Source organism: Ochotona princeps, chromosome 4, assembly GCF_030435755.1.
Source record: "Ochotona princeps isolate mOchPri1 chromosome 4, mOchPri1.hap1, whole genome shotgun sequence".
Taxonomy (NCBI): Eukaryota; Metazoa; Chordata; class Mammalia; order Lagomorpha; family Ochotonidae; genus Ochotona; species Ochotona princeps.
In genome coordinates, this window is record NC_080835.1 from 43,025,184 (window position 1) to 43,040,014 (window position 14,831).

The 14,831-nt window shown below is 46.7% G+C and overlaps 1 protein-coding gene across 1 annotated transcript in view; it reads right to left on the reverse strand.

Moving 5' to 3' along the window:
- SPON1 (spondin 1) overlaps positions 1 to 14,831 on the reverse strand; it is a 296,762-nt gene that overhangs the window by 258,614 nt on the left and 23,317 nt on the right. Inside the window, exon 2 of the mRNA XM_004593761.3 lies at positions 11,208 to 11,314. Coding sequence (XP_004593818.1) covers positions 11,208 to 11,314 — 107 coding nt within the window. The remainder of the gene's footprint in view (positions 1 to 11,207; positions 11,315 to 14,831) is intronic.

A 14,831-nucleotide genomic window follows, 5' to 3' on the forward strand; every position in this document is an offset into this window, starting at 1 on the left:
GAAGAGTCAAGTCTGAGGTCACCCCAGGCAAGATTTCTTGGGGAACTCCTCAACTAGGATCACTGGACTCAAACTCCAGCTCAAAGAGAAAATTACAAAAATATATATTTTAAATATTGAAAAAATATATGTGGTCCAACCTTTGAGTACATGTATCAGCACTGGACCTCCTCAGTTGCTGACATCAATGCAATAGATAGCATGCCCAGATGCACACAGGGGATATGATAGCCAGCTCATCCAGGCCAGCAGAGGATGTCTTGTTGGAGAATGAAAGACCCAGCAGGTTGGACAACTCTCCTGGCCAAGCCTTACAGCAAGTGTGTGGGTCTATGGATGTACCCTGAGGTGGACCTGGTCAGCCAATAGACCTTGAAATGATTTTATAAACCCTATTGTAATGAAACTAACATCTCAGAACCATAAAAATCACTCAAGTAATATCACGTTAGAGATCCCATATTGGGATTTCTAAGGTATCATAAAATGACCATCCTGCATCCTCAGGTGCTGATGTGATTTGACAGCAAGGAATGGGTACCTCCCCTTTCCTGCCAGCAGACACAGGAGGAAAAAACAAAAGAACTGAAAACATGTGTCCCTCCCACCCATCTTCCTCCATACCTCAACCTGCCTTTCCCTAACCAGAGGCCCATATGGGCATGCATCCCTCTCAATTATATAAACAATGTGAAAAATAAAATTCAAAAATTTGAAAAAGAATGTTGTGCTATTATTGCCATGCTCCCAGGATGGTATCCTAAATTTCATTCATTTTCTGGGGTCCTATCTCATGGATAATCTGTTCTGAACTAAGCCTTCTATTTTTGTTGTTTGCTGCTTACTGTGTTGTCAATTCTGCATCTCTCATTGCGCACATGAACAATTAATTGTCTAGCTCTAAGTCGGTGATTTTTTGTTTTGTCATCATTGTTCCTCCATAATGGCCATGTCACCTACTCAAATGCAGAAGCACCTATTTCCAAACTGAAATATATGGTTTCCATCATGTCGTTGGGCTGGGTTCCCATGATGGAACAGCCACATACAGGCTGTTGAAAGAAGCTTTAGAATCAAGAGTTCTTCATGGGGTGCAAGGAGAGAGAAATCACCTTGGCAATACCCTCCCCCCAAAAAACAAGCCCATATTCTTCACATCTGTGGAAATAATTACACTTCCAAGACTCTATCCTAGCAAATTAATACAAAATCTGGAGAAAAGCTGTTTGCAAGAAATTGTTTTTACCCAATTATGTGTAGTAGTGAGTGACAGATTTAAAAATCTGAATATCTTTTAAGGGGCATGATGAAGCTTAGTTTGGTATAACCAAAGAAAGCTTTTTAATACACACAAATGCAATTACTGAGAATAGACTTGCAATGGCCTTTCACTTTCAGAAAATTATGTCAAAACTTCTTTTAGATTCTAATTCTACCATGTTCAGAATCTACTAGGTGCTAATAAATCATCATTGTTAGTGAAGAGACTACAAAAGTTTTAAAATAAGTAATGAAGAATATAGAAGAAACTGTTATTAAAAGAGAGCCCTTTGGTTTTGATGGGGAATCTTCTCAGGCAAATAGCCCTTTAGTGCGAGATTGTGGCAAATTATTTTCTAAACTAGTGATATCCCTAAAACTTAGATAAAAAAATAATGGAAATCAATGGCATTATGGATTAGCAGCTAGAATTTCCATGCAAATGCGGTGCTTAAAAGATTGTCTATAAGTCTCTTTGTGTCAACCATGTGCCAGGCAGAGTTGTTGCTGCAGATAGAGAATTTATGAGAACATTTGGTCCTGCTACACTTGCCTAAATTTAATCATGCCTCTTATGAGTGATCAGGAGTTTTAACATGCCACTCATTGTTGTAAGCAATGGAGTAAAAAACCTTTCTCAGATAGTATGCTTGCATAGTTCCTTGTTTAGTATTCATTTGGGAGGCGTTTTTGTAGTCTTGGTGTATGGCAACAAATAGGCCAAGTACAAATCCTGCTCTGTGGAGCCTACATGTTTCAGAGGAAGGAGGCAGACATGAACAAGTCAACAAATGAGGCAGATACATAGTATGTGATGTAGCAATAAATGCAAGGCAGTGGGTGGAATGAAGTTGGGCAGAGGATGCGGAATTTGGCTGGGAGGTAGAAGGAGAAATGATGAGGGCAGATCTTGTTGGGAAACGGATGTCCGAAGGGAGACCTACTGGAGGCACAACCATGAGGCTGGGGACTGGGTTGGCTGGTCCTAACATTCCAGGGAACAGCTAGGTTTTAGTAATAAAAGTTTTATGGCTTGGTGAGGTGTGTGTGTGTGTGTGTGTGTGCGTGCGTACTGGGCAGTCCAGTCCCTGAATTCCTTGATAATTCCACTAACAGAGCACCGAGCTGGGTCACACAAATTCCATGTGTCTCTCCTTCCGGGCAGCCAGAGTGGACAGCCTAGCATGGCCAAAGCTGCTGCCTTGGAACCACTGCTGGGACCAAAGCAGGTGAGGGCTGTAGCCCTTTCTCTCCCTCTTCTAAGAAGCATCACTGCCTCCCACTAAGTCTGGTGAGGCGGGCGAGCAGCTTTAATGTTTTTCTTCATTGTGCTTGTTTGAATAATCTGTGTTCTCTGTGTAGGAAGAGATCATTCCTTTAGAAACAAACCACTAGAAATGTAACCTTGAACTGAATCTGAGGTATCGGAATTCTGTTAAATCCCACCGAACATATTATATTTGGAGGGAAGGTATTGAAGTAAATCAATTGAATAATCACTACTTTTTTAAAAATTTCATTTGTAGCTTCTGATCATCTGTTTATGTGTTAGGGGATGACATGTTCCCTTTCTGCCCCTGGCTCTAACAAAAGTTAACTTCAGGGACATTACAAGGACACCGGAAGCGCCATGTGGCCAGCACTTTGTCCTCCTCAACACCACAGCTGAGCTCAGAGCCCGGCACACGGGAGGCACCCAGGAAGTGTCACTGAATAAATCAATGACTTCAAAGGTGACAGCTTCCATTCCAGAGCAAGAGGGGACAGGCACAGGGGTCATCCTTCTAGGAGCAGAAGCAATACCATTGTGCTTGGGTCTGATTCCTTTCCTCTAACCTGCAAGGTATAGGGCAACCAGATGGATTGGGCATCTTATTTCTCTTTAATTTTGAATGTTTATTTCTTTTCATCTGCTCGGTGTGCAGACTGACAGAGAAATTCACAGGGATGAAGAGAAACATTTTCTATCTAATTGCTTCACTTTCCAGTGCCTGAAACTGACAAGGCTGAGCCAAGCTCAAGCCAGGAACCTGCAACTCCATTCACACGCCTGACATGGGTGGCATAGCTGCGGCATGTGAGTTTTGATCTTTTACCTCTCAGGGGTTAGTAGCAGGAAGCTGGGTCAGGACTGGAGCACCTGGGACTCACACTGGAACCCTGTTAAGGGATGCAGGTGTCTTAGTTATGACCTCAACCTCTGCACCAGAACACCTCTCCTGGCGTGACTATCTCAATGGTGGCAATGCAGGGGAAGGGTGAGGAGATGAAGTTTGAGAAAAACATGGTGCAGCTTTTAACCTGGAGAGCTTCGATGCCTTGTTGAAGCTCTTTCATCCAAAAGGGGACTCAATTTCATCATCTGAAAAGTGGGGATAACAATATTGACCTTAAAGGTTGCTACAAGAATGGATGCCGAAAATGCACATCAAGTACCTGACACAGACTTGCGGCTCTTTCGTCTTCATTCGTGTGTACGTGCTATGAAGCAGCATACACCGTGGGTGCCCAAAGGGATCCAGAACAGATTATCTCATCGGACTTATCAGAGTTACGTGGTCTTAGCGCAGTCACTTAACTTTTCAGTACCACATAATCCCCATCTGTAGAACACAGGATAGTCATACTTGCCTCATCTTTGTGAATTAGATCCCTTACTAATTGTAAACCACTGAGACCAGCACTGGCATCCACATGCTACGCCAAAGTGGTAACTCTCATGACCACTGTTAGGCATTTCCATATTCTTGGCCGTTTTGATCCCAGCAGGGTGGTAGAAGCAGTGACAGGTAGGAACAGGGAAATGCAGTGCTGGGATGATGGAGCAGGTCTCCTTGCATCGGCTGCTTCTCATAACAACTACTCTTTGCAAGTCTGAGTGTCCGATTCATGCTGACAACTTAGTACGACAGAGTGCAGGGGACCCATTCTCAGAGTCTGATTCAGAAAAATCTTGCTCTTCTTAAGATTTATTTTTATTGTAAAGGCAGATTTACGGAGAGCTGGAAAGACAGAAAGACCTTCTGTCTACTGGTTAACTCTCCAACGGACTGCAAAGGCCTGAGCTGAACTGATCCGAAGCTAGGAGCCAGCAGCCTCTTCTGGGTCTTCCACATGGGTACAGGGTCCCAAGGCTTTGGGTTTTCCTTGACTGCTTTCCCAGGCCACAAGTAGGGAGCTGAATGGGAAGTAGAGCAGCTAGGACACAAACAATATGGGATACTGGCACTTGCAGGTAGATGATTAGCCAACTGAGCTATTGCACCATCCCCAAGAATGTGCCTTTCTTACCAGCTCCCTTGGGGTGCCAATACTGCTGGCCTAGGAATCAGAATCTTAAAACCATGGCTCAGAAAAAAGAAGAATGAGTGAACCAAGGGCGCCAGGGCAAAGCCAATGCTTGGTACATCTACATCCTATTTTGGTGTGCCAAGTGGAGTCACATTACTCTGGTCCTGATCCAGCTTTCTGTGAATTAGCGCCCCGGTAGCAGCAGGTGATGGTGTAAGCACAGGGTCCCTGTCACCTATGTGGGTGGCCAGGATGGGATACCGGATACCCAAGTTTATTCTGGCCCAGCTCTGGCTCTTGGAGGCCTTGGAGAGGGAACCAGTGACTGGAGGATCTCTCTCCCTATAGAGGCTAAAGTCCTCGCCTTGCATGTGACAGGATCCCATATGGGCACCGGTTCTAATCCCAGCGACTCTGCTTCCCATTCAGCTCTCTGCTAGTGGTCTCAGAAAGCAGTCAAGGATGGCCCAAAGCCTTGGGACCCTGCACCGAGTGGGAGACCCAGAAGAAGCTCCTGGTCTTTGGATCAGCTCAGCTCCAGCTGTTGCAGCCACTTGGGGAGTAATCAGTGGATGGAAGATCTTCCTCTCTGTCTCTCCTCTTCTCTGTATATCTGACTTTCCAACAAAAATAATTCTTAAAAAAATTAAAGAGCCCTCCGGTAAGCGGACCCCCGTTCGTTCGCAAACCATGAGGGCAATTTGGGAGCTGAACTAATCTGGCTCCGTCCTGCCGCCATGGAGGCAGGACAAGTTAGGGCAGATTCCATTCTTGGGGTCGGGGACTGACTGAACCACTTCGCAGGGTGGCAGCTGCGGGGAGGCGCCTTGGCTAGGCGGAATCTGGCTAAGGGTTCGAGCCAAAACCACCCCGCAAGGTGGAGGACGAGTCCCTGGCTTCAGGCGGCCAGTGCACCAATTGGTGCCAGGCTCTGCCTGCTGGCCGCCCAGCGGCGAGCTCTGGGGCTTTTATGATTTGTAATAGCTGCTCAGGGACACTCATGAATTAGGCCAACTTTAGTATAGGTGAAACATGAATTCCTGGCGATTGCCAGTGATAGGGACATGTAACTTTGCGCTTGCACCTGCTGGTCTACTTTAGTCGTGGATTCTGGGCCACGGTGTCTGGGGCAGAGGCCAGGACAGGAGAGGGCCTGAGACAAGCTGAGTCAGAACAGCCACTGTCGGGTGCGTGATCTGCAGCTAGGAGCAGGCCAAGTTGGACAGCTGGGGGAACACCCTATCTGGGTTGAGGTTCCCACCAAGGGGCACGTGTGCTGGAATGGGGGCTGCGTTCTGACTAGGAAACAGTTGTAGTTTCTCATGGCACTAGTATGGCTGGGATTGGATGCACTAAGCTGGGCCAGACCCCAGCACCATCTGGTATCCTGGGGAACCAGGGTGGATGTGGGACTGACTTGGCTAGGTCTCAACCCCTACTGAGCCATGTGTGAGCTATACATGGGTATGGACGAGCCATGGCTGGGCTGAGACATCCAGCAATGGGAACCAGAGTGGGGTAAAAGCCAGCCATGAAAAACCACTGTTCCTGCTAGGACAGAAGGTGAACTGAGAAGGGCTGGCTCATGGACCCCCTGGTATGCGCAAAATAAGCACAAGAAGTATGATAGGAAACACCCCATAATGGGCCATGGAAAGTTTCCCACTGGCATACATTTGGCATGGGTCGAGGTGGACCAGGCTGAGTCAGTTCATGTCATCCACTGGCAAACCCGAACACCAGAGGAGAGTGTGGGTCGGGCCAGGTTTGGTCGCGACAAAAACTAGTGCATGATATGGAATGCCAGGGTGAGATTACCTGTACTGGATTTGAATGCAGCACCCAACCAACATGCATGAGAACCAGGAAGGGAGAGGGCAGAGCCAGCGGGGGGATGGAAGGGCTGGTCCCCTCACTGGACAGCTACTCTCACTGAATAGTGTGGGCTGGGATGGGGACAGACCAGACTAGGCAGGGCTGCAACACCTGAGCGCTGCATGTGGCCTAGATCAGGGAAAAGCCAGGTTGGGCTGATTATTCCTTCCGGTTCTAGCATAAATTGGAGTGGGTGAAGGTTGTTTGGGCTTAACTGCAGACAGCTGGCAGAAGCTGGCACTGGGGGCTAATTCTGTCAAGTCAAACCACAGAACCACCCAAAGAGATCATAAACCGGGGCTGAGAGAGACCCAAGAGGGAAGTGGTGGGGTTCCCCCTCTTGGGTCACTACTCCCACGAGAGGGCATGAAAACTAGGATGGGGGCTGGGGTGGCTAGAAGGAGAGGCACTCAGCAATATCTGTGAGGGCTGGATAATTGAGTTGGTTGGAGGGAACTAAGCTTCAATACCCACTGACAGGTACTGGAGCCAAATGGGAAGCGGGACAGACTGGACTAGTCTGCTATGCATACTGGCAGGCCAGGGTGAGGGGCGGGCCTGGTGGGGGTTATTGTGGGTTGCCCTGACTGGGCTGCAGCCCCCAGTGGTTGATGAAAAAGTCGAGTGCGTGCTGGGCAGAACCAGGTTTGACTGCAACACCCTTGGTTCCAGTGCAAGTCGGGACTGAGAGCGGAGCCAGCCCAGCAATTGCAACCACCAACTGATCGTGGTGATGGACTGTGCCGGGCCCTGTGCTTGCTGGAACACGCGGGAATCTGATCTGGGAATACCTCAAAGTTTCTTTGGTGATCTCCCCAATCGAACTGCTGGACTCAGAGCCCTGGCTAGGAGAGGACGGAGGACGGAACAGGTCAATCAACCATCTCAGCTAAACGTTGGGCAGCGAAATACTGGGCAAATGAAGACTCCATGATGGACTGTGACAATCAGTGGATTCTTCAATGACCTAATCGAGCTGGGAGTGATGTGACTGGCAGTGATCCATAACTGGAGGACTATTAAGACCACTTGAACAAGTATCTCAGAGCATGCCCCACATCCGGGACTTTGGGCGGGTGGGAGACTGGGTGGGGATTCTCCCTCAATATCCCCCTTCACCTCAGATAAATAAATAGTATAATAAAAATATATATTAAAAAAATTAAAGAAATAACAGATACACTGAAAACAAGAGAAAGGCTGCTAGAAGCTCCAAGAGAAGGAAGAAGGAAGACTGCACAAGCAGACAAGAGTTCTAAAATAGTCCTGAACAGTAATTGGCCAGCCAAGTAATGAACAGTAGCAGAATGAATCGTTTACACACTCACTCATTCATTCATTCAGAGAATATTTACCCATAGCTCACTGTGGACAGGACCCCCGTATTCACCAATCAGACGCAATAACAAGGATGAAGCCAAGCAATGAGTCAGAACGGGGGAGCCACTTAGGGCAGTGCGAAGAAAGAAACCATGTCTCCATCAGAACCATCTCTAATCACTATTTTCTTCTATTAGAGGATAATGAGTACTTAAAATTTATCATTTTCACCATTTTTTAATTTTTATATTTTAGACTACAATGTAAGGCAATATTATACCTAGGGGAGACCTACACTCCAACACAATTAATGGACAGATCTTCCAGACAAAAATTAACAAAGAAGCATCAGAGGTTAAAAAAAAATAATAATAAATTAAACAATTGCAGCAGACAGTAACAGAACATTCCATGCAACAGCTACAGGGTACACATTGCTCTTAGCACATGGAACATTCTTAAGGATTGATTTTTTAAAAACTTATTGGAGGGCCCGGCGGTGTGGCCTAGCGGCTAAAGTCCTCACTTTGAAAGCCCCGGGATCCCATATGGGCTCCAGTTCTAATCCCGGCAGCTCCATTTCCCATCCAGCTCCCTGCTTGTGGCCTGGGAAAGCAGTCGAGGAAGGCCCAATGCATTGGGACCCTGCACCCGCGTGGGAGACCCGGAAGAGGTTCCAGGTTCCCGGCTTCAGATCGGCGCACATCGGCCCGTTGTGGCTCACTTGGGGAGTGAATCATCGAACGGAAGATCTTCCTCTCTGTCTCTCCTCCTCTGTGTATATCTGGCTGTAATAAAATGAATAAATCTTTAAAAAAAAAACTTATTGGAAAGCTAGAGTGGTAGAGAGAAAGGGAAATGGAGCAAGAGAGAGGTCTTCCAGCTGTTGGTTCAGTTCTCAAATTCTCTCAACACTGAGGATTAGGGCGGGCTGAAGCCAGGGGCTTGAACTCCATCCTAGACTTTAATTTGAGTCTCTCCTTGGACCATCCTCTGCTACTTCCCAGGCACATTAGCAGGAAACTGAATGGTAAGTAGAGTAGCCATGACATAAACCAGACCCTCTGAGGGAGAAGGTCACCATCCCAAGTGACAGCTTAACCTCTGCGCCACAACACTGTCCCATATATTGAGCGTTTTTCTCCATGTGGTTCAGTAGCATCAGACACCCTCATACCGTCGGGTAGCCGTCACTGCCCTTCATCTCTCGAATGTTTCCTTCCTCCCTTCGCCACTGGCAAAGCCACAATTCTACTCTGTCGCTATGAATTTGACTTTTCCAGGTACCTCATGGAAGTGGAATCATACAGTGGTTGTACTTCTGTGCATAGCTTATGTCGCTTGGTGTAAAGTTCCCAAGGTTTATCTATGCTGTAGCATGTGTCACCTGACTCTCTTCCTTTTAAAAGCTGAACAATAGGTGTCATCCCCCTGTGTACACATATCCAACTATACTGATGGTCTCTTGGGTTGTCCCTATCTTTTATAAACAAGGTTCTTAGATGTGGCGATAGAAATGTCAATTCATAGGATTGGTGCTGTGGCAAGGTGGGATGGGACTCTGTCTGTGGTGCCTGCATTCCATGTGAGCACTGCTTCATGTCCCAGCTGCTCCACTTCCAGTCCAGCTCTCTGCTTGTGGCCTGGGAAAGCAGCAGAGGATGGGTTAAGTAACTGGGCCACCGTACACACAGGAGGGGAGACCTTCTGGCTTCAGATAGGTTCCATTCTGGCCATTGCAGCCATCTGGGGAGTGAACCAGTGAATGGAGGACCTCTTGCTCTGTAAATCTGCCTTTCAAATAAAAATGGAATGAATTTTTACCAAAAAATAAGTCTATCCGAGTCCTTGCTTTCAAAGCTTTGGGGTATAAGCTCACTGTAAGCACCAATACAGTACAGGTAAGGTTCGTGTTGGTGGTCACTGCACTCCATCCCCAACTCTTACCTTCTTAGACCTTTACTCATATTATCCAGCTGCTGGAATCTGGTAAACAGCCCATATCTCCATGAGAATTATCATAATGCAGCCAGGAGAGCTGTATTTCAATGTTTTCTAGGCTGAAAGCAGGGATGAATGTTCCTTGTCTATAAATGGCACCCTCACCTCTTGCACCTGAACCAAGAGTGTGTTCAGTTCAGCAGGGAAGTGGTACAAGAACCCAGTTGTACACTTTACTGCACACTTAGACAAGCAATTTAATCTCTTCAGTTACAATTTCCCTATCTGAAAATGGGCAAATACATCCTATACACTATAGTTGTTTGGAGAATTAAACACAGATAAGGCAAACAAATTAAGTGAAGATGAAATTAAACAAAGATAAGATAAAGCACTTAGCATAGTGTCTGGCAGATGGTTAAAGACTCAATAAATATTGGCTGCTGTTGGCATTACTATTAGGTCACTCTTTCAGATACATGCCAAGACGTTCCATGCCATAAAAGGGAATTACAATGAGCATGAAATGAGCACTCTCCCCAAGCCAGAAGTTCAGAATCCCATTCTTAATCATGAAGTTCAAAATCCTAAGCTGGCTATTAGAGCACCAAATGACACCTTTTAAAAATGGAGAACGTAGTGTTGGGCTGCAGCCTCACAAATTGGACGAGCATTCCCAGGACTCAGCCCCAGGAGCCAATGTTCTTCTTTGGGTTTTTTCCTTCTGAATTTCCAAATCTCAGTTTTTTTTTTTTTAAGGCATCTCAGAACTATGGAAATTGGAAAAGGAAAACAGGGACAGTAAATTTGGCCAGGCCTCCTCCTAGGCTGGCTCTGGTCTTTCTGCAATCTGTTCTGACAACTTGCTGGCCCCTTTCTAAGCCTCTGAAAGCGGATGATGTTCCCGCCACTTCCCTTAGAAGCATATTCCACAGTGAAATATGACTCACTGCCAAGGCCCTTGCCTTTGAGATTCTTTTTCTTCTCTTGACCCACTTTCGTCTTGCCATGCCCTTCTGTGCAAAGTCAAATGAAGCTGCCCCTGGAGGTTGTTCTGCGAGGATTGACATTTAAAGACCCTTACTACCTCCTAAACTCAGCCCTGTTCATTTAGCCAAGCAAAGCATGTTTAATTCTTTTAATCTTCCCTCATAAATCAATCTCTACATTCCCTTAATAGTCCTTCTCCTCAACAGTGCTTTGAACTCCCTCCAGTCTGGCTATCCTGAGCTCTCATGTGGTTTACACTTGAGAATTACCAGTCAATCACAAAATGCCTGCATGGAAGAAACAGCCTCACCTTACCTTGCCTTGCTTCCAGTGCCCTCATCATGCTGCACTGCCTGCTGCCCATGGCTACTGAAGCAAGCTCTGCCTGGTGGCCCACCCTGCTCACAACAGACTTCAAGCATCTACTGTCCACTCCGCTATGTGTTTTGGCACACGGACCTGACCACCTGGGCGATGGTAAAAAGGCAGAAGAAATAAGGTGTGCTGGATAAGCCCAGGCAGGTGCTTACCTGGAAGGTCCCAGCATGATCTTCTTCCTTATCACCCTCTCTGTTCTCTTTGAGGGCGATTAATGTGAATCCTCTGAAGTAGGAGGGGGGAGCGGCGGAAAGCGTCACTGTGGAGAGAGAAGAGAGGAGGTTGTAACACAGGAGTCCACTGCATTCCACCTGTCAGTGGGGATGGATGTGTGTGCTCCATCAACATCCCAAACCTGGGGTCAGAGGAGGGTGCATGGACAGCAGCTCACCCCACTCAGCTCAGGTCTTTGGCACCCTTCACCCAGTCCTCTCTTGCATTTCAGGACCTGTATTTGTGCCTGCTTGAGCTATCATCTCACTTGGGAATTGAGATGTGCTAGGCTGCAATGAGTTCTCTGTCTCTAACCACAGTTGATAAAAGTTGTCCCTGGTCAGAAATTTCAATCCTGACAATCACATAATGCTACGTGTCCATTAAATTAGCTTAAGAGGAACCTTGCTCTTCATAGTGTGAACTCCTGGAGAATGCCCTTTGTGGCAAAGGCTGCAGTGCATTCCTCAAACACATCTGCTTGCTCTTGTGAAAACTCAGCTCCCCCACATTCCTAGTCTCCCTTGCAGTTAGGTCTACTTCTGTCCAACTTCTGCCAGTGGGCAAGCATGGACAGACATGACACACGCCATGTCTCCCAGCCTGGCCCATACAAACTTTCCATCAGATCTCCTACTTCACTCTGCCTCCATCTGCTGAATGTGGAAGAGCCAGGCAAGGATGCCCCGAGGAAAGAAAGGTAAAGCCACACGTGGAGGGAAACTGGCTTTCTGAATAACCACCAGGAGTAACATCCACTGACCAGAAAGAACTGTAAGATATAATGGATGAACTGGAAATAAACCTACATTGTTGGTAGTCATCACAGCAGCCAGAATGATGACTTGGTTATATTCTTCTTACACTCTCCCAGAAAATTATATTTCTATTGAAATTTATCTTAAGGGCCTTCTCAGCAAGGCAGTAACGGCCATCCTTTGCTTTGTATGCCCAAGCCCCTGAGAGGGAAATCTTCTATTGCCATTTTTTTTGGTAGTTGCAAAATTGCAATTTGACAAATTTTTTTAGACTTGTGTTCACCACCCAACTGTGAGTTAAGGCAGGGGAGGGGCCAGGTTTTCACTCAGTGTTACCTAAACCCTAGCATGGAGATGGGTATCTTCTTAAAATATAAATAACTGAAAGTGAAATTCTTTTACTGTCTGCATTAAAGTGTTAAGATTCTAGACTTTAGATAGGGAATTATAGACAAGTAGAACTTCAAGCATCCCAATGATCTTAATTCACAGATGGAAAACTCAGGGAGAGGTCAACAGACACATCCAAGGTGAAAAGGCCATTCAGAGGTCAGCTCGGGTGACAAATGAAGGCCTGCTTTCTCTAGTTTGACATTTTGTTCATGACTTCACACACGGAATATATTCATCGTGATCTTGATCTTTCAGCAATATCAACCAATTAATTTTTCAAACTTTAAAAATCAATTCATTTAACATACAGTGTGTGTGTGATTATGATAAGCAACCCTTGCTGGGGAAGAGCATGCAGTCCTCAGAGTTCTCAGAGTAGCTTCAATCCTGAAAATGAACCTCCTCGACATCCTAAAAAATAAAATGAAATCACTCTCTTGGATAAAACAGCCGTGATTCATGAGCCACCAACATCCTAACACCACAGTGAGGGATTTTCAAACACAAAGGGTGTAAATGCCATGCCAACAATGATCGGTTCATCCCTCAAAAGGAAAGCAGCATCGTGGTTGGCTAGGAGTGTCTAGAAAGAGTCTACAGAGCACAGTGGAGAAAGAAGGAGAATGAAAATGGTGAAGGAGAGTGAGAAAGCTGTGGTGTTCAGCAATGTCAAGCATTGGACTGTTGCAAGACAGAGCTGTACCTCTGTGAAACAGGCAGCCTCAGAGCAGCCCAGGGCTCTCCCAGCGAGGGGACAGGTGACCTGTAAGGCCATCAGCGACAGTTCTGGAGGAAGAGGAGCATCAGCAGAGAGGCAGACCCCAGGGAGCAGCTCTGCCCAGATTGTCTAAGTCCTCTTTACTGTTTGAATGTGAGCCTGTGGCTGGTACTTCCGCACTTCTGAGGGGCCTGCACCTGTGCTTCTTATCCAGAGGGTCATCCTCAGATTGCTGCAATCTGGCTGCTTTCTCTCTCTCTCCTTCTCTCTTTTCATAAGAAAGGCCCAATTCCCTCCTTTCAGGAGAAGACAACTCTGGAGGGCACATTAACCTCCCAAATGGCCCTGCAGGATCTGCTGGGACCACAGGCTGCCAAGTCCTTGTCCAGTTTCTTGTGCCTGTTCAACCTCCTCCTGCTTCTGGTGTCTCCCCAAGAATACTTCCTGAATGAATAACTTGCATCAGGTCCCCATCTGAAACGTTGTGTTATGAGTTAAATTCTGTTCTCTTGCTGCCCTTCTCCCTCCACAGTCCGATGAAGTCCTAAATTGCAACACTTGTGAATGTGACCCTATTTGGCAATAGGGTCTTTGTCGGGGTGTTGTATCTGTAAGCCAAGGAATGTCAAGGAAGGTGGGCAAGCAGCAGAAGCTAGGAGAGTGCACAGGGCACCTCTCCTTCCAGTCACTCCAGAGGAACTGACTGTTGAAACCTTGATCCAGTGTCCAGCCTCCACAACTGTGGGAGAATCAGATTCTGCTGCTTTAAGCCACTGGCATGTGATACTATGTACAGCAGCTCCAGGACATGAGAACAGCCAGTTTCTGGGGAACTCAGTCTAAGACAACCAATCCCTGCTCCACAGCTCTGGACTACAGGCTAAAGCTCAGAACCCATGGACTCTGCCTGCCTCTGCTGCTGCACCAGCTATACTCTCTCGCCTTGCTGCACATATTCCATCCTGAGCATCACTCCTTGACAGTTTCCAGAAAACCCTTATTGTGTCTGTTGAGAGCACCTAACGATCTATGGGGCTGTCTAGGACAGCGCTGCACACCAACGCCCTGGTGAGGGCAGCGGTAAACAAGTCTCAGAAAGTGTTTTCCCACTGGCCCTCGGCTGCGTGTCCTGCGTGGGGGAGTGACCTTTTGGCTGATTGGTCGCTTCCCACGTGTGGGAGTAACCTTTTGGCTGATTGGTCGCTTCCCACGTGCAGGGGTGACCTTTTGGCTGATTGGCTAGGTGTTGTATTTAAGCAGTTTGGGTCCTGGAGGGGAGAGAGAAAGAGGGAGAAGACAGCTTTCCTGTTTGCATGCTGCCTGGTGGAATAGATAGTTCCTACACGTTCACTCAGCGTCGGGTTTTCTTCCACGGGTTCAGAGATTCCCTGACAGTGTCACCCTTCACATGCTACACAGACATTGAGAAAGTATGACCTCTACCTCGGCAAATTTCTTAAGAAGCTAGCTCCATTTTCACCTGCTGTGTGACGCTACCTCTGCCCACCCTATAAAGACCTGAGAGCTCTTTCTCTTGGATCCCTTTGAGATTAAAAATACCTACATAATAGGCATAACAATAATACTAACTTCAAAGTATCAGTTCAAGGAATAACTGAGCTATATGTGTCGACTCCTTACAGTCATGCTTTGGCACACAATAGGTACTCAAGAAACATTAGCCCTTGTTCTTA